The 26,640-nt window shown below is 41.3% G+C and overlaps 1 protein-coding gene across 4 annotated transcripts in view; it reads right to left on the reverse strand.

The window, feature by feature from the left end:
- map4k4 (mitogen-activated protein kinase kinase kinase kinase 4) overlaps window positions 1-26,640 on the reverse strand; it is a 58,070-nt gene that overhangs the window by 25,828 nt on the left and 5,602 nt on the right. For all 4 annotated transcript variants that reach the window (XR_008907303.1, XM_056754847.1, XM_056754846.1 and 1 more), the window contains exons 3-17: window positions 17,307-17,363; window positions 15,004-15,129; window positions 14,788-14,898; window positions 14,571-14,661; window positions 11,783-11,913; window positions 8,709-8,763; window positions 7,685-7,763; window positions 7,424-7,599; window positions 7,265-7,337; window positions 1,851-2,061; window positions 1,537-1,698; window positions 1,340-1,426; window positions 766-909; window positions 502-680; window positions 281-389 (exon numbers count right to left, since the gene is read on the reverse strand). Coding sequence is in view for 3 of the 4 variants with exons in the window: in XM_056754847.1 (XP_056610825.1) it covers window positions 281-389; window positions 502-680; window positions 766-909; window positions 1,340-1,426; window positions 1,537-1,698; window positions 1,851-2,061; window positions 7,265-7,337; window positions 7,424-7,599; window positions 7,685-7,763; window positions 8,709-8,763; window positions 11,783-11,913; window positions 14,571-14,661; window positions 14,788-14,898; window positions 15,004-15,129; window positions 17,307-17,363 (1,791 nt within the window). In the remaining variant the exon portion in view is untranslated. The remainder of the gene's footprint in view (window positions 1-280; window positions 390-501; window positions 681-765; window positions 910-1,339; window positions 1,427-1,536; window positions 1,699-1,850; window positions 2,062-7,264; window positions 7,338-7,423; window positions 7,600-7,684; window positions 7,764-8,708; window positions 8,764-11,782; window positions 11,914-14,570; window positions 14,662-14,787; window positions 14,899-15,003; window positions 15,130-17,306; window positions 17,364-26,640) is intronic.

The following is a 26,640-nucleotide window of genomic DNA, read 5'->3' on the forward strand; positions in this document are numbered from 1 at the left end:
TCAGAAAAGGGCAGTAGCATCTGTACTAGACAAACATTGAGATGTGAGAGACGGGAGACTTTTCAGACAGTATTTCAAGTCTGTGGCTTCTGGCTCTTTCACACATGCACACAGATCTAATATAAGGTCAAGTGTAATCACGTGCTCTAGAAACTCATTCTCAACCACGGTTTGTATTTCTATTCAAGCTCAACACACACTTCTTCTCAGAATAATTAGCAGGCATGTTGAATCCAAATCCTTGAATTGTCAGGTGTACGTGCGTGTACATGTGTGTCACCTGTCGTACGACTAATGTGCTGTCTTTGCATGGTGTAGAGGAGGCGTCATCATCCTGGACAACCATCGTTTTCGCTGCCTCCGTCTCACCATTACTGAGTCTAGACGAGCTGTCAATCACAGAGAGATTCCACGGTTCAAAGCAGCAAATTGAGATTTGGTGTACAGAACAGACACATGGTCACAATCACGTTTGTCTACATTTTATGTTGAGAAGCGTACCCTCCTCTCGAGTCCTCCGGACCAGACGTGGAGTCCTCGCCCACGTCCTGGTCCACCTCCTCATCATCTTCATCATCTGTGGTACCAGAGTCATCGCTGGAGGAGGAGTAATCTGTGGCCTTGTGTTGCGGCCTCACGTCCTCCACAGCTCGCAGCTCTTTAGCCAGCGCTGTTAAATCCTGCGGTTCATGATGATCAAACAAAGGCGTCATGTGACAACCAGCTGCAGAAACCAGCACCAGAGTACAGGTGTTGTAAAGTCACCTGTGGGTCAGTGGGTCGATGGCTGGGTTCGGAGGCGCTGCCGTTAGAGAAGGACGATTCTCGTGGTGGGACAGCAGGCGGCTGTTTCAGCACTGCAGCTGCCTGAGGAGAACCCTGAACATTTCTTCTGTGACGCTCATCTGCCTGGAAGCACAATACACAAACATATTTGAGTCCCATGATCTAGTGTTGCTCATCATACGCAGATGTTCAGATTTCTTTTTTCTACCCTAAAGAATATCTGAGTGTTTAGGGCCCTTGCTGGGGTATTCTGGGAGTGAATGGGGTGATTTGGGGGTAGCTGGAGCATTGCTAGGGTGTTCTGGGAGTAATTGGAGGGTACGAGGGGGTGACTACCTTGTAAATGACTCTTCTGGGGAATGGATTAAAATTGTTGTTTTTGTTCTGTTATTATCACTCATTTGGATATTAAATTGAATATTAAAAGATATTATTCAGATGACCACTTTTGCTGCACAGTTAAGTGGAGGCACCATTGTGTACATTGTGTCAAAAAGGAAGCCCCAGAGGTTGACCTTTTAGACAGTAGCATAAGGTGAAGGCCGTCACTCACCAGAAGCATTGCCTGCTCATGCAAAAGCTGCTGTTGTAGGATCTCCAGGTGCCGTTGTTCCTCCTCCAGCTGCCGACGGATATATTCCTGACCAATGCACACAATAATGAAAGCAATGCATATGAACTCAAATGCAGACGTGAAAGAACCATAACAGGAGACCATTAACACAGCGTTACACAATAAGAGCCTCTAACCTGCTCACGGTCTGCCCTCCTCTTCTCCTCCTCTGCCCTCCTCCGCTCCTCCTCTTCTTTGCGTCTCCTCTCCATCTCCTCGATGCGTCTCTTCTCCTCCTGCTCTCTCCTCCTTTGTTCTCGCTCCTGTTGTCTCCTCACCTCTCGCTCACGTCTCTGTTGCTGTAGAACGACACACTCTCCGTGTTCTTACGCATGATTATTCTAAATGCATGCTACATGTTAAGAAGATGACTACAGATAACCCAGTAACACACGGTTACACCAGGACAAACCAATCATCTTATTCTAAGCGCTGTTCTCGATTCACTCACCTCCTCCAGTCGTCTGCGCTGCTCTTTCTGTTGCTCGATACGTTTCTGACGTTCAGCCAGCAGTTGCCGCTTGTATTCCTCCTGCTCGCGCATCTGTTGCTCCTGCAGGAGTTGCTGTCGTCTCATAGCCTCTGATCGTTCTTTATTCTCCTGCTGAAGACGAATGAAGTCCCTCCGCAGAGTCGACTCACCCGGGACGTTCACTATAGAGCTGCAAGAAAACAGTCAACCCTGTCAGCGCAGTCATACTGTCAGGAATCAAAGACAATAATTCAATGCACTCATGATGACCCAAACATACAACCAACACAGAATTTGATAATCAAACCATTAACGCAAAAATTGCGCAGTCTTTCTGTGCATGCAGGGTTTTATAGGGGTGATTTCATGAAAAACAGACCTTTTCCATGTTTAAATATTAAAATTGGGTCTCTTGTGCATCTGCCAACTCAGAAAACGTGGAAAATTACAAATCATTAACTTTTTTTAATCAGTCAATGTGACACGTTTGTCCGTTCACTGTTATAATGTGATGTGTGTGGCTTGTAAACATGCGACAGGATTGTCCTGTGTAACATAAATTTGACTTGTTGAAATAGCGATACGTTTGTCTTGAGCATCTTCACCTCAGAAAACTGTGTGTATGGTTTGCAAACAGCGACGCGGTTCTCTCTCCTGAATGCGGTTGTGACCGGAACCTCAGTGACCAGAGGGGCTCGTGAATGGCCCAGAGGGAAACCGGTGTGCTTATCGAAAACAATGTGTTTGGTGTTTAAAGACGAGACCTTGTTTCTCGTTCGCTTAATGTGACCCTACTTTATTGTTTTGTTGATGGAAGCAAAGGCTCACAGCACTTTTTCTGCTGAAAAGGGGGCGGAGACTAGCAGCTCAGTTGCACTTCAAGAGACACACCAACACAGCGCATTTCTCCTCACATGCAAAAGTGGGCATGTAGCGCATGGTATATTAAAAGACCTGTGGTGTATTTTGAGCTGAAACTTCACAAACATATTATGTGGACCACTATGATTTATATTACATTTGTGTAAAACTAGAAAAAAAAAAAAAAAAAAATCACCCCTTTAAAGTCAGACGAGTCTCTCCATGCAGCATGAGGTACACATTTTTAAAGTCAGACGTGGCTCTCTGTGCACGCGCAAGCTGCACAGTTTTAAAGTCAGATGTGTCTCAAAGTTTATGTGTCTCTCTGTGTAGTGTGAGGTGCACAGTTTTAAAGTCAAACATGTCTTTTCATGCATGCGTCTCTCCGTGTAGCGCAAGTTGTGAAGTTGTCAAGTCAGACATGTCAAGATTCAAGATTCAAAGGAGCTTTATTGGCATGATAATAGAAAATATACATTGCCAAAGCACAAGATTAAATATAAACATGCAGAAATACAGATTAAGATAAAAAATAAGATAGAATAAAATTAAAAGTCTATAAGTAAAAATCTATATATATACATCTCAATATAAACAGAAAAAGAGTTTTAATTAAAGTTCTCAATGAGGGTGACAGTGTCAGTTTGTGTGTGTTGTCCTGTCAGTGTTGTGTTGTGTTGTGTTGTGCTGGTTGTTCTTTGGTCGTGGCAGGACTTGACATATCTTGCAGCCAGGTTTGAGCTTCTTGACTTTTCTCCCAGTATGTATGAGATCTTGTCCTTTTGTTGAAACTGGTGGAAGTCTTCAACTGGTGGACATGTCTCTGTGCATGCATCTCTCCATGCAGCGTGATGTGGGCATTTTTGAAGTCAGACCTCTCTCTCTCTGTGCATGCGTTTGTGCGACGCACAGTTTTAAAGTCAGACATGTCTCTGTGCTTGCGTCTCTCCATGCAGCTTGAGGTGCGCCATTTTAAAGTCAGACGTGTTTCTTCGTGCTTGCGTCTCTCCATGTAGTGCGAGATGTGCAGTTTTAAAGTCAGACATGTTTCTTAGTGCTTGCGTCTCTCCATGTAGTGCGAGATGTGCAGTTTTAAAGTCAGACGTGTTTCTTAGTGCTTGCGTCTCTCCGTGTAGTGCGAGATGAGCAGTTTTAAAGTCAGACATGTTTCTTAGTGCTTGCGTCTCTCCATGTAGTGCGAGATGTGCAGTTTTAAAGTCAGACATGTTTCTTCGTGCTTGCGTCTCTCCATGTAGTGCGAGATGAGCAGTTTTAAAGTCAGACATGTTTCTTAGTGCTTGCGTCTCTCCATGTAGTGCGAGATGTGCAGTTTTAAAGTCAGACGTGTTTCTTCGTGCTTGCGTCTCTCCGTGTAGTGCGAGATGAGCAGTTTTAAAGTCAGACGTGTTTCTTCGTGCTTGCGTCTCTCCGTGTAGTGCGAGATGAGCAGTTTTAAAGTCAGACGTGTTTCTTCGTGCTTGCGTCTCTCCATGTAGTGCGAGATGTGCAGTTTTAAAGTCAGACGTGTTTCTTCGTGCTTGCGTCTCTCCGTGTAGCACGAGATGTACAGTTTTAAAGTCAGACATGTTTCTTAGTGCTTGCGTCTCTCCGTGTAGTGCGAGATGTGCAGTTTTAAAGTCAGACATGTTTCTTAGTGCTTGCGTCTCTCCATGTAACAGACGTATTTCTTAGTGCTTGCGTCTCTCCATGTAGTGCGAGATGTGCAGTTTTAAAGTCAGACATGTTTCTTAGTGCTTGCGTCTCTCCATGTAACAGACGTGTTTCTTAGTGCTTGCGTCTCTCCATGTAGTGCGAGATGTGCAGTTTTAAAGTCAGACATGTTTCTTAGTGCTTGCGTCTCTCCGTGTAGTGCGAGATGTGCAGTTTTAAAGTCAGACATGTTTCTTAGTGCTTGCGTCTCTCCATGTAACAGACGTGTTTCTTAGTGCTTGCGTCTCTCCATGTAGTGCGAGATGTGCAGTTTTAAAGTCAGACATGTTTCTTAGTGCTTGCGTCTCTCCATGTAACAGACGTGTTTCTTAGTGCTTGCGTCTCTCCATGTAGTGCGAGATGTGCAGTTTTAAAGTCAGACATGTTTCTTAGTGCTTGCGTCTCTCCGTGTAGTGCGAGATGTGCAGTTTTAAAGTCAGACGTGTTTCTTCGTGCTTGCGTCTCTCCGTGTAGTGCGAGATGTGCAGTTTTAAAGTCAGACATGTTTCTTAGTGCTTGCGTCTCTCCATGTAACAGACGTGTTTCTTAGTGCTTGCGTCTCTCCGTGTAACAGACGTGTTTCTTAGTGCTTGCGTCTCTCCGTGTAGTGCGAGATGTGCAGTTTTAAAGTCAGACATGTTTCTTAGTGCTTGCGTCTCTCCATGTAACAGACGTGTTTCTTAGTGCTTGCGTCTCTCCGTGTAACAGACGTGTTTCTTAGTGCTTGCGTCTCTCCGTGTAGCGCGAGATGAGCAGTTTTAAAGTCAGACATGTTTCTTAGTGCTTGCGTCTCTCCGTGTAGTGCGAGATGAGCAGTTTTAAAGTCAGACATGTTTCTTAGTGCTTGCGTCTCTCCGTGTAGTGCGAGATGAGCAGTTTTAAAGTCAGACGTGTTTCTTCGTGCTTGCGTCTCTCCATGTAGTGCGAGATGAGCAGTTTTAAAGTCAGACGTGTTTCTTAGTGCTTGCGTCTCTCCGTGTAGCGCGAGATGAGCAGTTTTAAAGTCAGACGTGTTTCTTCGTGCTTGCGTCTCTCCATGTAGTGCGAGATGAGCAGTTTTAAAGTCAGACGTGTTTCTTCGTGCTTGCGTCTCTCCATGTAGTGCGAGATGAGCAGTTTTAAAGTCAGACGTGTTTCTTAGTGCTTGCGTCTCTCCGTGTAGCGCGAGATGAGCAGTTTTAAAGTCAGACGTGTTTCTTAGTGCTTGCGTCTCTCCATGTAGTGCGAGATGAGCAGTTTTAAAGTCAGACGTGTTTCTTAGTGCTTGCGTCTCTCCGTGTAGTGCGAGATGAGCAGTTTTAAAGTCAGACGTGTTTCTTAGTGCTTGCGTCTCTCCATGTAGTGCGAGATGAGCAGTTTTAAAGTCAGACGTGTTTCTTAGTGCTTGCGTCTCTCCGTGTAGTGCGAGATGAGCAGTCTTAAAGTGAGACATGTTTCTTAGTGCTTGCGTCTCTCCGTGTAGTGCGAGATGAGCAGTCTTAAAGTCAGACATGTTTCTTAGTGCTTGCGTCTCTCCATGTAGTGCGAGATGTGCAGTTTTAAAGTCAGACGTGTCTCTAAGTTTACGTGTCTCTCTGTGTAGCGTGAGGTTAACAGTTAGACATGTCTTTTAGTGCATGCGTCTCTGTGCTGTGCGAGGTGCAGAGTTTAAAGTCAGATGTGTCTCTCTGTGCAGCAGGAGGTGCGCAATTTTAAATTCAGACATGTTTTGCATTCATCTCTTCAAACCGTGGAGTTGTAAAGTTTAAAGGGAAGAGCTGTTTTAAATAACAATATTAAAGATTATATTTGGGGGTTTATTTAGTTCATAGGTGGGAAGTAACAAATTAAATTTTACTTGAGTACAGTACTTTAATATACAGTTTGTAACTTTTTTCTGTAAAACATCCAAAAACCACTAGGCCAGTGTTATATATTTATTTTAGTTAAGTACTTGCAATATCTCAAATGATTCAAACGATTTGTTTATCAAGAAAAAATGATCATTTAAATCAGTGACACAAGGCTGTGTCTGGCAGTCAACTGTTAATGATGTCATATTGCCAAAGACACTAGATGGTAAGGCTGCAACCTTTGGTTAAAAATGTTTTTGAGGCTTTTATATGATTGGCTGAGATGCCTCACACGATTTGTGTAAGCCGTTACTCTTTCTCCAGAACTTGCATCTCCCTAATAACACAGTCTCTGTTGTTTCCGCTTTTACTATCGTAGAAACCATGACAACACAGCCTCATGGACAAATGTGAAAGTATTAGTTTCTAACGTCTAGTAGGCGGGCTTTGCTTCAGTAATAATGGTCTGTGGGGAAACACGGTGCTCTGTGTGCACTGTAGATAAATGGATTAAACAAATCTTTGAGGCAAATTGATTTTTTGTATTCAAATTACTTAAGTTACTTGAGGAATGGTTCCAGCCCTAGTCAGTAATTCAGTTATTTTGGTGAAAATGTAAATAAGTGACTTAAATGCTGATTTAAGGTGCGCTCCTACAAATTTCAGTCATTGGTTACAGTGCTCCTTGTAAAATTGGTCGTCTGGAGAACCGAAAACTACTGTGTGCTTTGAGTTCTAGATCTAAAAGCTTATATAGTGGGTGGGTTTAATCCCGTTGTAATTCACTGCTTTTATATAACCCATTATGACTCATGACATACAGAAGATGCACAATAAATCACTGCTTTCCTCAACAACTGCAACAATTCCTATTCCAAAGAATACAGTTAGCACTTAAGAATAACTGCCAAACAACAGAAATCTGTTATCAGACATCACGGTCACACCTTCTCATTCTTCATAAACACACACGGGTTGTTGATTTAATACCTGGGCTCGCCCTCCTGCTCCTGAGCCTCCTCCTCTTCTTCCTCACTGCCGCTGTATTCATATTCAGTCTCGTCTGCAGTGTCAACACAAACACATCACGTACACAAGCACACACAGTCGCTATGGGAACATAAAGCCCGACTGGAATCTGGATGGTACCTTTTTCGCCTCGTTTCTTGCGGCAGCGGTCCAGGTGGTCCTTCAGCTGGATTCGCACTTGTCTCTCGTTGGGTTGGTCTCTGATGAACGGATGTTTGAGGAGTTGGTCGGTGGGCGGCCGTTGCGTGTAGTTCTTCACCAGACAACCCTCGATGAAACTGAAGAACTTCTTTGACCTGCGACAGAAGAGCATCATGGTAGAGGAAGTTAAGAGAAGGATATTTCACAGTGCAGGAACACTGAACAGATAAAGATACTGACCATTTCTTTGATTTCAGTCTGGGGGGAGGATTTCTGGGAATGAGGAAGAGTGCTCGCATTGGATGCATGTCACACAACGCTGCAAAACACACAATTCAACCCATTTCATAAAGAACATACTTTCATGTTAGTGTTTTCAAAAGTCCCAGTACTTCCCAAGTTGGTCCCTAAAAAAAGAAACTTGGCTGTTCCCCGATTTTCTTAAGCTCAACCCAGAAGCCATGTGGTGTCTGAAATGTGGTCAGTTGGGACCTTTAATGCAAGCGAGTGACCATGTAGAGACAGAAATGACATGACACAGTGCAAATAAAATAAATGACAATACTTTTTAGTTTGCTTAAAAGAACAAGGTATCAACATGTTCTATAGGAAATGTGACCTTAAATGACTTCTCTTATGATCTGGCTCTATATAGAAAATAACTTTTACTTGACTTTCAAGAGCTGGGGTGCCATTGGAGGGACAGGGGGTCGCTCCTAAGGTAATGGTAGGGGAAACACTGTTACAACTATTATTTTAAGCACATGGGTTTGGGATACATTGATGTATGACTAGAAATGTGTATGTGGTTATATAATATCATGTCTGTTCAGTCCGTTTTCTTTTACACCAGCAGTCTCAGGAGGATGATTATTAGCGAGCACACACACACACACACACAGACACACACACAAACATTTATTAAAAATAAATTAAGTAATAATAGCAAAATAAATAATTATTAAAATTGTTTTGTCATTATTGTGTATGGAGTGTATATTCATGTAAAAGCTCAGTTAAATCAGTGTAACATATGGCAGCAAGTTAACACAACAAAATGTGAATAAAATTTATAGAAGAACTATATATATATATACACACACCCTATTGCATTATTGTCAAGGCAATTGTTTTTTCTCTTCTGTTTTTATGTAATAATGACTGCTATATCTATACCTATTGTCTGTACAGCTGCTCAGAAACAAAGCACATAGTAAAAAGCACGGTGGAAATGACCTGAAATTGAATAATGTAAAGTACTCACGAGGAGCTCCCTCAGCCATCTCTATAGCCGTGATACCACAGGACCACAAATCACTCTGCAGAGAAACAGAACGTCATTAGAACACCTAGACATGACCTGTAGTTAATGAGTCATGTGTTAATACTGAAGACTGAAGGTTATATACAGAGCCTGATGGCTGGATAATGAACTGAAACAGGGCATCTCATTGGTTCTGTCATGTCCGTTGTCTACAGTGTGACAGGCACTATTGGGCCGGTTTCCTGGACAGAGATTTCATCGAACCACGACTGGGCCTTTGTAAGGCATATCTGTAAAAACAACTTAAATCTCCTGATGTAACAAAGAACATTACAGGTGTACATTCTGAGACATCACGATGGCACTGATGCATTTTAACATTTGTCAGTACAAGCTGTTTTTTCAGTTTAGACAGCTCTAACATTTATTTTAGTCTGGGACTAGCATTATGCCCTGTCAGGAAAACCGCCCCTAAGGCCAGGCCACATCAAACAGAACTAGCGTTGAGATAACCTGACCGTGACGTCTCCTCGCTTTGCACTTGAGTACACCGCACAGACTACAGTCAACAATCACCTAGTGATTAGCCTCTGAGGACATAACTTTTCCATAACAGCAGGTGGCACTCTCCATTTAAATAGGATATCTGGAATAGTTAGAACTGTGAATGTTCAGGCAAGCAGCGTTCGTCCATTGTTAACAAGCCACGTTCATTGCAGATAGATATGTGTTGTTGTGTTACAGTCATCAGCCATGTCACCCTGTACCCCAAGACTGGTTGCTCACTGAAGCTAAGCAGGGTTGAGTCTCGTCAGAACCTGGATGGGAGACCTGCTGGGAAAGCTAGTTTGCTGCTGGAAGAGGTGTTGTGAGGCCTGCAGGGGGCGCTCATCCTGTGGTGTGTGGGTCCTAATTCCAGAGCGTAGTGTTGGGGACACTATACTGTAAAAGAGCGCTGTCCTTCGGAGAAGACGTTAAACCGAGGTCCTGACTCTCTGTGGTCATTAAAGATCCCATGGCACTTCTAGTAAAGAGTAGGGGTGTAACCCCGATGTCCTGGCCAGATTCCCTCCAATGGCCCTTTTCAAACATGGCCTCCTAATAATCCCTAACCCTCTCAATTGGCTCGATCTCTCTATCCTCTCTGCCTATAGCTGGTGTGTGGTGAGCACTGTGGATGCTGGTGGTGGGTGAACACTGGTGGTGGGTGAGGACAGACCACCTCATATTATTATAAAGCGCTTTTGGTGTACAGCTATACGCTATATAAATGCCTCATTCAGTCATGGCAACTCAATTTCAAAGACATTGGTCTTTTTCTTGTCAAAAAGAGGAGAAACCGCACTAAACAGGTGAGGTCGTGGATAATGCTGCGTTTGGATTCATCAGTTCATCAGATCCGAGTTCTCTTTCTCTCCGATGCGTTCCGTAGCCAATTCAACATGCAGAATCGGCAAAAAAAACACAACACGCCAACAAAACTAAAGCCAACCGACACTTAGAAACCACCTGACATCCGATTGTCGGCTCGGTGTGTCAATGCCTAAACTAATAGAAACAGAGAACAATTCTCAAATATGTATTCAGAATGTTGTATTCAAATTGCTATTAAACAAGCATGTGCGCCACAAGATGAACGTTTGCGATAGTTACTGCAAATATTATGTCTGCATGATGTAACTGACGTCTGAAATGATGAGAAATACATGAGAAGAAGAAATACCTGTCATTTATCACAACATATGGCTGCTGAGAGCGTCATCATTCAAACCTACTGAAGTGTATCAGTTCAAAAGTGCACCTGTCTCACCAACATCGGCTCAATGTTGATGCCTCTTGCTTTGTCTCCCTCACCCTTCATATTCAACAAGACTACAGAGACGACATCATGAATGAACTCTACAGGATAAATCACATCTTTATTTCTGTCCCCACAGGGGACCTCCTGATGACCTCATCATGTCGTCTCCTGTTGATTAGTGTGCGGGTGTTTGTATACAATCAAGTTCAAGTTCAAGTTCATTTTATTTGTATAGCACATTTACAACAGCAGCCAGGCTGACCAAAGTGCTTTACAGGAGAAAACATTTATTCTACATATACGAAAACAGACCATGCACAAATTTAACACAACCTCATTGGCTATATCATTGTAGTCAACAGTTTAAAACAACCTGATTATAAATTTTAAATGGCCAAATCACGTAGTCAATACACTAAGGAAAATAAATACGTTTTTAGCAGAGACTTAAAAACAGACAGAGAACGGGCCGTTCTAATCTCTAGAGGAAGGGCATTCCAAAGTCGAGGCCCTGCCACTGCAAATGCTCGTTCACCTCGACACTTAAGCCTAACGCAAGGGACTACCAACAATGCCTGGTCACAGGATCGTAGGCTTCTGGATGGGCTGTTTAGATGAAGAAGTTCAGAGAGGTAGACAGGGGCCATGTTGTGTAGGGATTAACATACATAGAGGAGAATTTTAAAGTCTACTCTCTGACAAACCGGCAACCGGTGTAGGGATTTAAGATCTGGAGTGATGTGTTCATGTTTACGACACTTTAAAAGAAGTCTGGTCGCAGCTTTTTTAACAAGCTGAAGACGCGCAATTTGATGCCAAGATATACTGCAGTATAAAGAATTGCAGTAATCTAAACGAGACGTAACAAAAGCGTGGACAGCCAGTTCAGAGTTTTAGGTGTGAGAAAAAAATTGATTTTGGACAGTATGCGGAGCTGTCAATAACAGAAGAGATATGTTTATCAAATTTGCTCTTGAAAGTGCCATTTAGGATTGAAGGTCTGTCAAAAGTCTCTGAAATCTGCAGCCTTTTAATTGGGTTGTGGTTCTTCTTCTGCAGGACATATTTGGAGTTTCTGCACGAGAGTGCCCTCTAGATTTCAGATGCAGAAACATTTAACTGCTCTTTACTGACAAGCTCTGCATAATAAATTGCTGCCAACCGTCAAAATGTGTAAGATTGATTTTTTTATACAGAACTCATCTGACTAGTGTCTCTCAGGTGTGCTTTAAAACTAAACATCTTTCTCACAGCTGGTGTTTTGTGTTTGTACCCTGTAGTCGTAGGTAGCGTCTGGGTTTTCGTCACAGGCGATGACCTCTGGAGCCATCCAATACGGTGTTCCAATGAAAGTGTTCCTTCGCCCAACGGTTCGGTCGAGCTGAGCGCTAACACCAAAGTCAACTGAAGAAGTGAACCAGAGAGCTCAGTTATCACCTGCTACTTTACTCACCTACTGCACATTATGATTTGTTCAAAACCAGAGATAGACACAACAACCATTTAAACCAAATGCTATTTAAGAATGACATTTAACATAATTTCTCACTTTGTAGAAAAACATGACATACTGAATGATATACTAACCCTATCCACAGTAGGGGAGTTGTGGACACGGACGATTCAAACGTAACAAATAGATCTTTTGGAACGTTAATATAATAATAACCTGATGTTATCAGAACACACCGGCAGAAGACAAGGGTGGGAGCGGTGAGACTGTGGTGTACCACACAGTGATTTTATAATAAAACGTGGGTTCTGTTTAGAAAGTACTCTCGCTTGAAATGAGCTGAGGCTTGGGCCAGGAAACAGTTTTCCTTACATTACAACTTAACACCATGAACAAAACACACGTGAGGGTGGTGTTTCTCTGCTCGTTCTCTGTGCGGCGAGCAGAAGGTGAAGTAGCCGATTTGCCAATAAATAAGCTCTAATAGCCCTGTCAATGACTGGTTAGGCATAATAACATGAACATACAGAAGTGGGTACATCCCTCACATTTTAGTCAATATTTGATTATATCTTTTCAACACTGAAGACATGACACTTTGCTACAAAGTAGTGAGTGTACCAGCTCTGTGATGTCATCATGGAGGAGTGGAAGAGGACTCTAGTGGTGACCTGTGAAGCTCCGGTGAACTCCATGCCCAAGAGGGTTCAGGCAGGGCTGGAACACAGTGGTGGCCACACAAAATATTGACACTTTGGACCCACTTTTCACTTAGGGCTGCAGTCACTTTTGTTACCAGTGGGTTGGACATTAAAGGCTGTGTGTTGAGTTATTTTGAGGGGACGGCACATTTACACTGTTATACAAGCTGTACATAATTGTAGCAAAGTGTCATTTCTTCAGTGTTGAAAAGATACACATGAACAGATATAATCAAATATTTACAAAAATGTAAGGGGCGTAACCTCTTCTGTGAGATACTGTACTTCGGTCAATGTGCACATCGTTTCTTACCCACACCCGCTGGGTGTTGGGATGAGTCACGAATTTCGAAGATTCGATTAGTTTATCTAATTATAGAATTTCGAATAGTGTGTGCAATCTTAAAAAAATTGTAACGTGTTCATGTAACCAAAGGGTGGCGCTGCCAACAACGACGCCCCTTAAACCTAAAGGCTGTCAGTCAAGAGACAATAGAGGAAAACATTTTCTCACAACAATTGCGAAGTTACGCACAGTGTAGACACGCGTGGCAAACATGAGTTCTGTGTGGGGTCCTTTAATAAAACGAATGAGAACTAAGTGAAGTGCAAACTCTGCAATGCAAAACTGGCTTATCATGGATCAACAACTACGATGCACAATCATTTGAGAGCGAAGCACCCAGCAGATCCATCCACAGGTCGGCTATCAGTTGCTAGTTTTATGGTCAGACCAACCAATTTGGATGCCAGGTGGGCGGAGCAAATAACGGCTTTAATTACTAAGATGATAGCTAATGATATGCTTCCGATCGGCTTTGTCGAAGGAGAGGGATTTAACAATCTTATGGAGTTTGTTCAGCCCGAGTTTACTGTTAGTCTAGAAAAAACATCACTGCCAGACTGGAGAAACTTTCATGACGATAGAAATGGAAGCATTTTGAGCTGTTTATTATGAAATCTTTCCGGACTGTTAATAAATGCCGTCGTTCGGTTAATATGTTTTAATGCGTTTTAAGTCTGGTCTAAAATCTTTATGGCTTTAATATATTTTCCTTCATCAATCACAGTTTTTTTTAGTTGGTATAAATGTGCATGCTCATATTTTACAAGGAAATGTCTTGTATTACGAGCGGTTGACGCTGATCGACTTACTGTTAATAAGTGCCGTCATTCAGTTGTTAATATATTAATGTTTCAGCGTGTTCTCTTAATGTATATCTTGATGTAAGATTGTCTATTCCATAATAAATAAAGCAGAGTGTCGTCATACTGATTTAAAGCGAAAATGGTCTCACTCTCTCTCCGTTTATGTGTATGAATTACTGTAAATGTGTGCATGTGGGGGAGGGGAGCGAATTTTTACTAATTTTCCAATAGTTCTCATCGATCTTCGAATATTATTTTTGCTTTAAATGCTCATCCCTAGCTGGGTGCACTGCATTACACCAGGCAAACCTAAACTGGGTCCTGGAGGGCCGATGTGCTGCAGAGTTTAGCTCTAGCCTGCCTCAACACACCTATCTGACTAGTAGGATGTTGATTTTCTGGTTTGGGTGTGTTTAATTATTGGGCAGTTGGTCACATTAAAATACAGACAAATGTGACAATTCAGAGCCAGACTTTGAGCGCAAACACGCCGAGATGATGTCACAAATATGCTAATTAGTACATCGAAAATCAATATTGTATTGAATCTTGAGGGGACAAAGGATTCCCCCCCCTAAAGTAAGCCGGGAATCCTTAAACATCTCTCTTTAAAACAAGGGTTCCTAACCAATATATGAAACCATGAAAACTGTGTACAAAACTAAATGTAACAAGAATTACAAGCAGGGCACAAAACAGACTCGAATAATAAAAATGTATATATGAATGTAACCCATTGTGTAAAAGGCATTTATTACCTAATTTTACTTCTGCGTTTTCAGTCAGCAGAACATTTTGGCCTTTTATATCTCTGTGGATGACGTGATGAGCGTGCAAGTGGGCCAGACCCTGACAGGAAAACACACAGACACAAACCGGAGAGCCAAATCAGTCCTTCACTGTTAGAGGTGAGGAATGTTGAACATTTGTGTATATTTGTCTTCACGTGTGTGTGTGTGTGTGTGTGTGTGTTACCCTGAGGATTTCTCGAGAGATGTAAGCGATCCAGTCTTCCTTCAGGGTATTTCCTTTAGTGTTTTTCACCAGGTCTGTTATTGAACCAGCGCCACAAAACTCCATCACCAACTAGATGAACACAACAACAGATTTAACTCTTCTATGCAGATTCACTTTAAATTACCGCATTACATTCATGAGTTGTTTAACTGTGTGTGTGTGTGCATGACTCACCCACAGCTGGTCATCGTGTCCCGGCGGGCTCTTCTTTATAAAGGCTCCATAATATGTGGCGATGTTCCTGTGATGTGAGTATTTCTTCAGCATGTTAATCTCTAGTTTAATCTCCTCTTCTTCATCCTAGACGCACACACAGAGATTTTTCCTCAGAAATCAAACACAATGTGTGTGTTATGTTCAGTGTCCTCCACACAGACTCATTTAACAGTTAGAGGTGTCTTGAGTGAAAACAGCTTACACTGACAGATCTTCACATATATCAGTGTGATTGTTTTGTCCCAACAATGTTTTTGGTATAGACTGTTTATAAATGACTTGTCCTAATATAACTTCAAGGCCTTGTTCTGGTTTAAGACAATCCCTGTCAAGGAAACCCCACAGAGTTCAGGTTCGTATGGGAACAAAGTCAACTGTGACTGTCACTACTCAGCATTTTGGATTACACAGATAGTTTTGTTTACAATTCTTAATAAAAACAAACTTTAGTTGAACATTACAGGGCCAATTTCCCATAAATCAATTTATATTTATATGACTGGTTACCCAGAACCCTGCTAATTATGTACTGCCTATTAACAACTATTAGGGCTGAAATGACTAGTCAACATTATCGAAAAATGTTGACGAAAAAAAATTGCCAACAGATAATTTTGTTATGGACTTTATAACCCTAACCCTAACCCTAACCTTACTTTATAAATCCAAATAAATATATATCAAATCCAACTGAATTTTGCAAACTAAATGAAAGCTAAGAAATCCAACTGTGAAGTGTTTCAATGCCCTGCCTTATTTTAAACACAGCGGCAGCGGTTAGACTATTGAGGGAGAGAGCTGAAATAATCTCCTCGTTTTATTGAAGAGAACTATTTAAACTCAATATTTTAATGAATTGCAAAAACTGAAATCTATCAAAGCCTATGGATTAATGAGTGAAAATGAGTGAAATAATCAACAATTAGTGTAATAAAGGTTCTAATAATCGTTAGATAATTTGATTATCAAAGTAATCGTTTGTTGCAGCTCTTTTCATACATTTTAAGTTGTACTAACCTACGCTTTTAAACTTCAATGAATGATTATATTATAACATCAACAATAGATGTCAACATGATATTAAAGGGATTCTCTCCAGTAGAATGTCTTAAATCACAGTGAAGTCAGATGGTAACCCCTGGTCCTCTGTTCTGTTTTGAGTCGGTTTCCATTAGACGTGCACTGCTGCATCTCTTGCTGTTGTTTTTTGTTAAATGTGTTCAGGTCTCCAGATTGTGACCGAGCGGTTGCATTTTGTGATCAGTTTCTGAGAAAGTGCAAGCATTTTTTACAAGTACTGGCGCATTTGCAAGCTGCATACATGGATTTTTTGCTGTTATTTCTTGTGTGTAGGCCTGTGTGTGAGAGGGTGATTAGTCAACAGGGCGACTGATGTTTCTCGATGTCGTCAGGTCTGGCACAGCTCAGTGTAAAACGGCAAAGCCAACCATTGACTTTTTCTCCAGCATTTCCGCTAGATTCATTTTGCCGTACTACGGCTACAGCTTCTAAGTGACGCAGTGTTTGCCATTCATACATCATTTGTCTGGCCTATGTTGCTAAATTAGCAGCTCTTTCACCAGATTTAGTAAATTTTCGGACTAATTTAGCCATTTTTTTAGAACATAACAACTAGTCTAGCATCTTTTTGAATTTAAACCTACGCTTTCATTCAGTGGGAAACTGGTCAATACTTCTCCGCAAGCACGAGGTCTCGCTTTCCCATCTCAGGGATTGTCAGTCTACACAGTGAGCGTCAGGGAGAAGCAGCACTTTCAGTTCGGCCGACACGTGAACAAAAGAGTACAAAACCTGTTATCAACTGTTGGTATATATAAATATGAACAGTTAAATAAGCACATGGTTATCCGGACAGATGCTGTGCACTGTACAAAAAAATTAGAAAGAATGATGCTTTGTGCACCATATTGAGTTTAATATATATATCTGTATAATCGCTCTTAAAGGGGCAGCAGCATAAAAAAGATCTGTGGTCATATGTTCATCAAACAACACAGGACAGGCCCAAAACACTCACTCATATTAAAGGAATTGGGTTTTCCTTATAGGAGTTTTTAAGATAAAGTAGCGTACAATAATTTTGTTGTTAAAGATGTGCTTTCAATGCACTGGGCATCTTTCCAACGTGATTACATACTACAGGAAGTCATGAACGCACAGCACGGTTGGGTGCAATCCGTGTATTTGTGGTTAAAATGTATAAAAAGTAGATTTTTTATTGGGAAAAGACTTCTACTCACTTCGGTCACATCCATGACTTTAATGGCCGCTAGCTGTCCGGTTTTCACATGTCGACCCTGAAACAGAGAAAACATCAGCAGAGATGAAACAAGGATTTTCCTGCATTGAGAATTGATGTCAGTCAGGTGTCATCACAGAAAACACCAATGACTGGATGGACAAACAACTCTGTGGATTAGTCTTTTAGAACTGCAGTTACAGCATTATGTCACTATGGTGGCGCTGTTTGGTTAACTTCACCGTGAGGCGCTGGCAAAACTTTCAGAATGAGGCGGTGCAATTTTCCCCTAATGTATTCCAAAGAGCTATTATCTCAGCTTTATGGTGTGGTTGTGCAGGTAAATATTGTTTACTTTACATTAAGTATGTTAATTTTCTTTTAAAAGAGGTTTGAAATGAATCACATCATCATATTAAATAGGTCTGGGTATTGAGACAATTTAGGCGATTTGATTCTTATTTATACGGTTTCATTTCGAATCAATTCAATATCAATTAGTTATCAGTAATCGATAGTAGTTGTCAGCAGATGGCATACCAGCATCTGGTATGTTTAGCGCCACCTGCAGAAAGGGAGTGTTGAGGCTGTGCAGTATGGCTTATATTATTAAAATTGACGTTCAAATTTATGAAAATATCAAGCGAGTCACTTCACGAAACATCAACATGTCGGCAGATCCGCATTTTGGAATGATTTGCTTTAGGAACTCTTACAACGGCGGACCCCATAGACTCCCATTATAAGAAGCAGAGAGGGCTGCGGATTCACCAAACAATCTTCTTTATGGTTCTACTCAAGAGAAATGTCACCTACATCTCGGAGGTAACTCAAACCCCCCTACTCGGTTAATTTAATGAAATACACATTCACATTAATAGAAAAATTATGCTAAAAATCAATTTTTTTTTTAGAGACCAAGCATTACTGTAAAACTAAAAATATTGGAAATATGCAACAGTGAAATCATGAACAACTTGAAACGTGTTTAAAAGATTTCAAAATTCAACTTGAATAATGGCGCCATCCTCTGGACAAGAGGCGAAATACAGATAGTATTCTCTGAGGCACATGGATTAAGAATCCTTGTTTCTTTAAATTTAAGATTGGTAAAAATCGAAGAATCTATATTTCTTTACCCAGCCCTAACAATAATTGAAATATTATCTGTTATAAAACAATGGCAAACTGTAATATAATTACTGTTAAGGCTGTAAGTTAATGTTTTTTGTACAAAGCACTGTTGCTAGAGGTTTAAAGTTTGGTATCACAGGCAGAGTTGTGCAAGTGTAGTTCATTGAACAGGCAGATAACTGACCAAAGAAATTCATGTTACATACAGATGGATAAATAAGGGCCATTTCATTTTTACCTAAATTTGTTTTTCATATTTTAAGTTCGGTTTATTCCTTTTTTAATGCGCAATAGTGGTATATTTGACCACATAAATTAATGATGTATGCTACAGTATTTACTACATTTACATTTATGCATTTGGCAGACGCTTTTATCCAAAGCGACTTACATTGTAAAATGTATAGGATAAAGCATAGGTATTTGCAATCCCCTGAGTCAAAAGGTCAAAGCCCCAAGTACCACACTTTTTTCTGAAGTTTGAGCTTGATAGACCACATGATGTTTTTTTCTGTGGGTGTTTTAGCTCCAGTACCATAATAATTCAAAAAGGGGCAACCTTTGATTTAGATTGACATTGGACACCACAACATACATTGAGAATCTTCTTTTTCAATTTTTTTATTCTTCACATGAAGAGACAACAAAAAATTTGACAGGACCATCAAATATTGAAGTAAATGTAAGTGTTCTGCTGGCGGAACAATGTCATTTAGCAGGACATACATTTTTTTAAGCGGACTCTTGTCATTTATAAACAGATCAGACGCATTCTACACATTTTATTTTATAAAAAAGTGATGAAATATGTGGAAGGAATACTTCGAGGATTTCCTCAATCCCGCTGTCACGTCTCCGTTGAGAGGGCAGATGCTGAGGGCTCAAGGGCGGATTCGTCCATCACCCGGGCTGAGGTCGCCGAGGTAGTCAAGAAACTCCTCAGTGCCAGGGCTCCGGGGGTTGATGAGATCCGCCCGGAGTACCTCAAGTCTCTGGATGTTATGGGAATGTCTTGGCTGACACACCTCTGCAGCACAGTGTGGCGGTCGGGGACGGTGCCTTTGGACTGGCAGACCGGGATGGTGGTCCCTCTTTTTTATAAGGGGAACCGGAGGGTGTGCTCCAACTATCGGGGATCACACTTCTCAGCCTCCCCGGGAAATCCGGCCGATGGTAGAGCCTTGGATTCAGGAGGAACAGTGTGGTTTTCGTCCAAGTCGTGGAAAACTGGACCAGCTCTATACCCTCTCCAGGGTGCTGGAGGGTGCATGGGAGTTTGCCCAACCAGTCCACATGTGTTTTGTGGATTTGGAGTAGGCATTCGACTGTTTCCCTCTCGGCATCTTGTCCCTGTACGACCAGAGCAGGAGCTTGATTCGCATTGCCGGCAGTAAGTCAGACTTGTTCCCAGTGCATGTTGGACTCCGGCATGGCCGCCCTTTGTCGGTGGTTCTGTTCATAATTTTTAGGGACAGAATTTCTATGCACAGCCAGGGGCCGGAGGGCGTCGGGTTTGGGGTCCTAACGATTTCATCTCCGCTCTTTGCGGATGATGTCGTCGTGCAGGCCCCATCAGACCAGGACCTTCAGCATGCACTGGGACAGTTTGCAGCAGAGTGTGAAGCGGCTGGGATGAGAATCAGCATCTCCAAATCTGAGGCCATGGTTCTCAGTAGGGCTGAAACGATTAGTCGAAAAAAATTGTAGACAAATATTCTTGTTGTCGAGTAGTTGTTTGATTAAGTGACTTAATTTAAGGACCTGCAATATCACAATTTGACCGCTACGGTACTGTAGCGCTAGAGTGTAATGCAGTCTTCCCGAATGCTATCACAGTAGAAGGACACGCAGCGAGAATTATGGCGGAGTACAAGCGAATGCGAACAAATAAAGTGTGGGAAAGATTCACCAAATTGAAAACGACAAAATGCGGTTGTGTGTAATGCAAGCAAGGCGGAACTTGCCTTTCACATCAGCACAACCTGCATGCTGGAGTATTTAAAAGGAAACGGAGAATGAGCAGAAGAGAGGCGAGTGTTCTCAATCTAGAGCTAACTAACTCATTTAGCGGTAAATCTTTTTATGAGAGAATGCAATAATAACAGTAATGATAATAACAACAATAATCATATATTACAGTTATGTTATTATTTGTTTTGCAAAGTAAAAAGCTTTGATCGAGTTTAAAAGTCAAGCCTGTTTTGATTATTATAACACTGTTAGGTATTACATGAGCGGTAAATCCTTATAAGAGAGGGAAGTTAAGTGATAGGAGTCTTATATCTTGACTTTATTTTTAAATATATTCTTCTGTTTCTTGCTCATTTTCATGAACTCTTTCACCGACATGATTGATGATTTAACTCGTCATTTAAAAGAAACGGTTCCCCGCCAAACGAGTTATAACGGCAATCAGTGGTTATACAGCAGGTGGCGCTGTTACACACCTTTCTGGAAAATACAGAATCCTAGAACCTAAATTTATTTCTTATCGGTTTTTAATTATTGTTTCTGAGTCTAATCTGTGCGGAATCCTTGACAAAAAACTAATTGACTCAGAATTATCTTTTAATCAAAGTGATGCATTTTTGCATAGAAACCTACCAACATCTAAGGAGTGATAAAAAAAGATCAAATCAAGATTGAAGAATACGGTTTCCTTTGTTTAAAAGCAGAGACTGTGTTCTTTCATTGGACATATTGTTTGTCCATATATTCTTTACAGAAAATGTAGTGTGAGCCATCAAAGTTTGGTGATAGAGTTAAACTGAACTGTTTTCGTATAAATGCTGCTTAATGCTTTTTATTTGTATTTAAAAGTTTCTAGAGAGAGAGTATTTGTGTGATTCGAGTTGGACAGAATCAGCAAACTTAAAGAGAGTAACCAGTTGGTTCAAGTTCATTAAAGCAAGTTTCAAAAGCTGAATTGATTTTATTCATTATGTAAATTATCTATAACTCAATGTTTAACTAGTTGCAAAAGCGGAATAATCATTAAAAACGTACTGATTAGTCATTGAAATAATAGCCGATTGGTCGATTAATCAATCTAATAATCGTTAGATTAGTCGACTATCAAAAGAATCGTTTGTTGCAGCCCTAGTTCTCCGTCGGAAAAGGGTGGCTTGCCCACATCAGGTGGGTGGAGAGTTCCTGCCTCAAGTGGAGGAGTTCAAGTATCTGGGGGTCTTGTTCACGAGTGAGGGAAGGATGGAACGGGAGATTGACAGACGGATCGGTGCAGCTTCTGCAGTAATGCGGTCGCTAGGGGTGGGCGATATATACCGTTTGCGATAATATCGTGATTGTTGTGTTAATGATGTGCAAATTCTCATTATCTCATTATGTTTCGTAATTATTCATGCGAGAACGTGCCTGGCGCACGTGAATGCTACTTCGAGTGCGGAAGGGGAGTTTCTTAACTATTTAGCTGACCGCCTACTCCACAATGACGTCATGTTGCCTCGCGCTCTTGTGTTTGTGTAGCTTATGCGTGAAGCCGACTTCTGGAGAAACAGAAGCGGCGACTGAATACTGCACAACAAGCTCTTTCATTTAAAAGACAAGACCCGAATACATTCTGTATTATCATGACGGTTTTTGTCTTGGCTCATAATTTGAAGTAAATCTACATGTCAACAGTGAGCAGTTTGCCTATAATGTTCTATAAAGTTTCAGAATCTGTCCATGCCAGTGTGTGCTTTAATAATAGTGACTATTTTATTTGTTTGTAAATTGTGGACCTTGTTTACTGTGATGTCATTTGTTAACAAATGTATATTATATTATTTAAGATAATCTGATTTGGAAGTGCACCTTTTGGACAGATTTTTATTTTTGTGCAATCTTTGTACTGGGCATTACTTGAAGTTAGGTATCTGTTCAATAAGGCCATAGGTGGTAAGGCAATAAGGCCGTAAGTACACATGGTTGTGTGCAATATGTTACAGATCAGAGTACTTTGTTTACAGATGCTATTTTTTCATTATTATTATTATTTAATTTTGCTTGTATGATCCACAATTTACATTACAGCAGAGGTGTACAACTGAATGTTTACTCAGAGTTCGATGTTCTTACACTAGTTCAATTAGTATTTTGTATGTCTTTGAATTGTTTTTACTTGAATACTTACATGTTAAAGAAAATAAATAAGCAATGTTTTCATTCAACATTGTGCCCATTATTATCATCAGTGATTAATTAACTCAGACTTTTAAAATCACATTTTTAATGGATATCGTCTAATTATCGTTATCGTTAAAATCGGCAAAAATATCTAGATATAAATTTTTGTCCATATCGGCCACCCCTAGCGGTCGCTGTACCGGTCTGACGTGATGAAGAAGGTCAATCTACGTTCCTACTCTCACCTATGGTCATGAGCTGTGGGTCATGACCGAAAGGACAAGATCCCGGATACAGGCGGCCGAAATGAGCTTTCTCCGCAGGGTGGCTGGGCGATCCCTTAGAGATAGGGTGAGAAGCTCGGTCACTCGGGAGGAGCTCAGAGTAGATCCGCTGCTCCTCCACATCAAGAGGGGTCAGCTGAGGTGGTTCGGGTATCTTTTCCGGATGCCCCTGTACGTCTTCCCGGGAAGGTGTTCCGGGCATGACCCACCGGGAGGAGACCCCGGGGAAGACCTAGGACACACTGGAGGGACAATGTCTCCCGGCTGGCCTGGGAACGACTCGGTGTCCCCCCGGAAGAGCTGGAGGAAGTGTCTAGGGAGAGGGAAGTCTGGGCATCCCTGCTTAGACTGCTGCCCCCGCGACCCGGCTCCGGATAACCGGTAGAAAATGGATGGATGGATGGATGGATGAAATATGTATTCTAGAGACTTTCCACTGATACATAGTTTTTCACAAATTTATTAGAATTAGTATGCAAAACAAACCGTAAACTCAGATGTTCCGTATACGCTGATTTCACTTAGGTTGATGCTGACAGTAACAATGCTAATAACCACAAGTGCAACAAAACATTTGCTTGTAAGGGTAGAAACAAGTAATCTGTCAAACACTTGTCAAAAGTGCATCATGTGACTGACTGCTTAGCCCAATCTAGTTCATCTCCATCTACGTCAGGTATGTATGCTGAATACTAACAGAGGATCTAACTGGTTTCCAAAACCTGAAAACTGTGCTAACTCCACATGGGTGAAAAGGAATTACACATTTAATCCTAAAATAAAAATCAGCCTATATGTGTGATCATTAATTATCCCACTGAGAACTGAAATGATTCAGTGCAGTATACACAAAATAAACATGCACAAATACATAGCTTTTTAAAGTGTAATTCAATTACCCTTATACAGATTTTTAAATGTTTTTTAAGCATCAGCAAACCAACCCAATAGGGCTGCGAGGACGCGTCGCGTAATCGATTACGTCAACTAAGAAATACCTAGATTTGCCGGGAATGCGTCACACTGATTACGTTCAATCATTTGAAATGATGTCAGCTTCATCTCCAGGAAATGCGGACAATCAGGCGTTATACCAAAAAGTCAGACCGTGTTCAAAAGTGAGGGAATATTTTAAGCAGAGAAACGTTGCTCTGCACACTGTGTTAAACTGAAATGGCATACCACAGCAGCACAACGTCTACGCCATAGATGGGGCTCTCCGACCTAGGGATGAGCATTTAAAGCAAAAATTATATTCGAATATCGATGAGAACTATTAAAAAAAAAAAAAATAAGGGAATAAATTTGCACCCCTCCCCCACATTCAAGCATTTAAAGTATTACACACACATAAAAGGAGAGAGAGAGACCATCTACGCTTTAAATCTGTGACGACACACTGCTTTATTTATTATGGAATAGACAATCTTACATCAAGATATACATTAAGAGAACACGCTGAAACATTAATATATTAACAACTGAATGACGGCACTTATTAACAGTACGTCAAAAGCATCAACCGCTCGTAATGCTAGGACATTTCCTCGTAAAATATGAGCATGCACATTTATACCAAATAAAAAACAGTGTGATTGATCAAAGAAAATATAATAAAGCCACAAAGAGTTTAGACAAGACTTAACACGCGTTAAAACATATAATCAAATGACGGCATTTATTAACAGTTCGGAACCATTCCATAAATAAACAGCTCAAAATGCTTCAGTTTCTATTGTCATGAAAAGTTTCTCCAGTCTGGCAGTGATCGTTTTTCTAGACTAACAGTAAACTCGGGCTGAACAAACTCCATAAGATTGTTAAAGCCCTCTCCTTCGACAAAGCCGATCGGAAGCATATCATTAGCTATCATCTTAGTAATTAAAGCTGTTATTTGCTCCGCCCACCTGGCATCCAAATTGGTTGGTCTGACCATAAAACTAGCAACTGATAGCCGACCTGTGGATGGATCTGCTGGGTGCTTCGCTCTCAAATGATTGTGCATCGTAGTTGTTGATCCATGATAAGCCAGTTTTGCATTGCAGAGTTTGCACTTCACTTAGTTCTCATTCATTTATTAAAGGACCCCGCACAGAACTCATGTTTGACACAGTCTCAATTTATCATATCCGTTATGCCACGCTAGGGGTGGGCAACAAAAATAATATCTAGATATTTTGGCAATTTTAACGATAATGATAATTCGACGATATCCATTAAAAATTGATTTTAAAAGTCTGAGTTCAGTTGTACACCTCTGCTGTAATGTGAATTGTGCATCATACAAGCAAGATTAAATAATAATAATAATTAAAGCTGCGAGCAGCATTTAGCGGGTTCGAGCGATTTAAGGCATCTAAGGTACGTCTGCCATCGCCGACCAGTTTCAAGAATCGCACCATAACAGATCAAGGACGGACGACACTCTAGCGCACCAAGTAAAATGTCAGAAACGTTTAATACAGTTGCAGAGATATAGATCTTGCTAAAAGGTTGCTAAGCTAATCTGTTTGGTTGCTATGGGCGTGGAATGGCACCTGCCAATTAATAACATGGAGACGGTGGTCTAGTGTGTTAAACCACTGAACTGGTAAATCTGGAACTTGTCCCTGTAATAAGTGCACTGTAAGTCGCTTTGGATAAAAGCGTCTGCCAAATGACTAAATGTAAATGTAAAATGTAAACACATCAAACCACAAGTCATGCGAAACAACTCCAGTGTTTCTGCGATGCTCTATTGCAGAGATGGAGGTCTAGCTTCATGGTTGCTAAGTTAACAGTTTAGTTGCTATGGCTGTGGTATGGCACCTGCCAATTGATATTACATTAAGTCACAAGTGAAATTAACCGAACCCCTGTGTCTCTACAATATTCAACTGCAGAGATATAGGTCTGTGTAAATGATTGTTAAACTAATCTGTTTAGTTGCTATGGGCATAGCGTGTCACCTTCATATTATAATACACTTTTCCATGAGTAGAACGAAGCAACTTCTTTGTCTCTATGACATTCGATTGCAGAGATATAGGTCTTTTTGGTTAATTTAATGCATATTTTTCAAAATAGCCTCTTTTTTGTTTTGAAGAATAAAAATTAAATTGATGTGATTAATTAACTCAGACTTTTAAAATCACATTTTTAATGGATATCGTCTAATTATCGTTATCGTTAAAATCGGCAAAAATATCTAGATATAAATTTTTGTCCATATCGGCCACCCCTAGCGGTCGCTGTACCGGTCTGACGTGATGAAGAAGGTCAATCTACGTTCCTACTCTCACCTATGGTCATGAGCTGTGGGTCATGACCGAAAGGACAAGATCCCGGATACAGGCGGCCGAAATGAGCTTTCTCCGCAGGGTGGCTGGGCGATCCCTTAGAGATAGGGTGAGAAGCTTGGTCACTCGGGAGGAGCTCAGAGTAGATCCGCTGCTCCTCCACATCAAGAGGGGTCAGCTGAGGTGGCTCGGGTATCTTTTCCGGATGCCCCCTGTACGTCTTCCCGGGAAGGTGTTCCTGGCATGACCCACCGGGAGGAGACCCCGGGGAAGACCTAGGACACACTGGAGGGACAATGTCTCCCGGCTGGCCTGGGAACGACTCGGTGTCCCCCCGGAAGAGCTGGAGGAAGTGTCTAGGGAGAGGGAAGTCTGGGCATCCCTGCTTAGACTGCTGCCCCCGCGACCCGGCTCCGGATAACCGGTAGAAAATGGATGGATGGATGGATGGATGAAATATGTATTCTAGAGACTTTCCACTGATACATAGTTTTTCACAAATTTATTAGAA

The sequence above is a fragment of the Triplophysa dalaica genome, chromosome 8, assembly GCF_015846415.1.
Source record: "Triplophysa dalaica isolate WHDGS20190420 chromosome 8, ASM1584641v1, whole genome shotgun sequence".
Taxonomy (NCBI): Eukaryota; Metazoa; Chordata; class Actinopteri; order Cypriniformes; family Nemacheilidae; genus Triplophysa; species Triplophysa dalaica.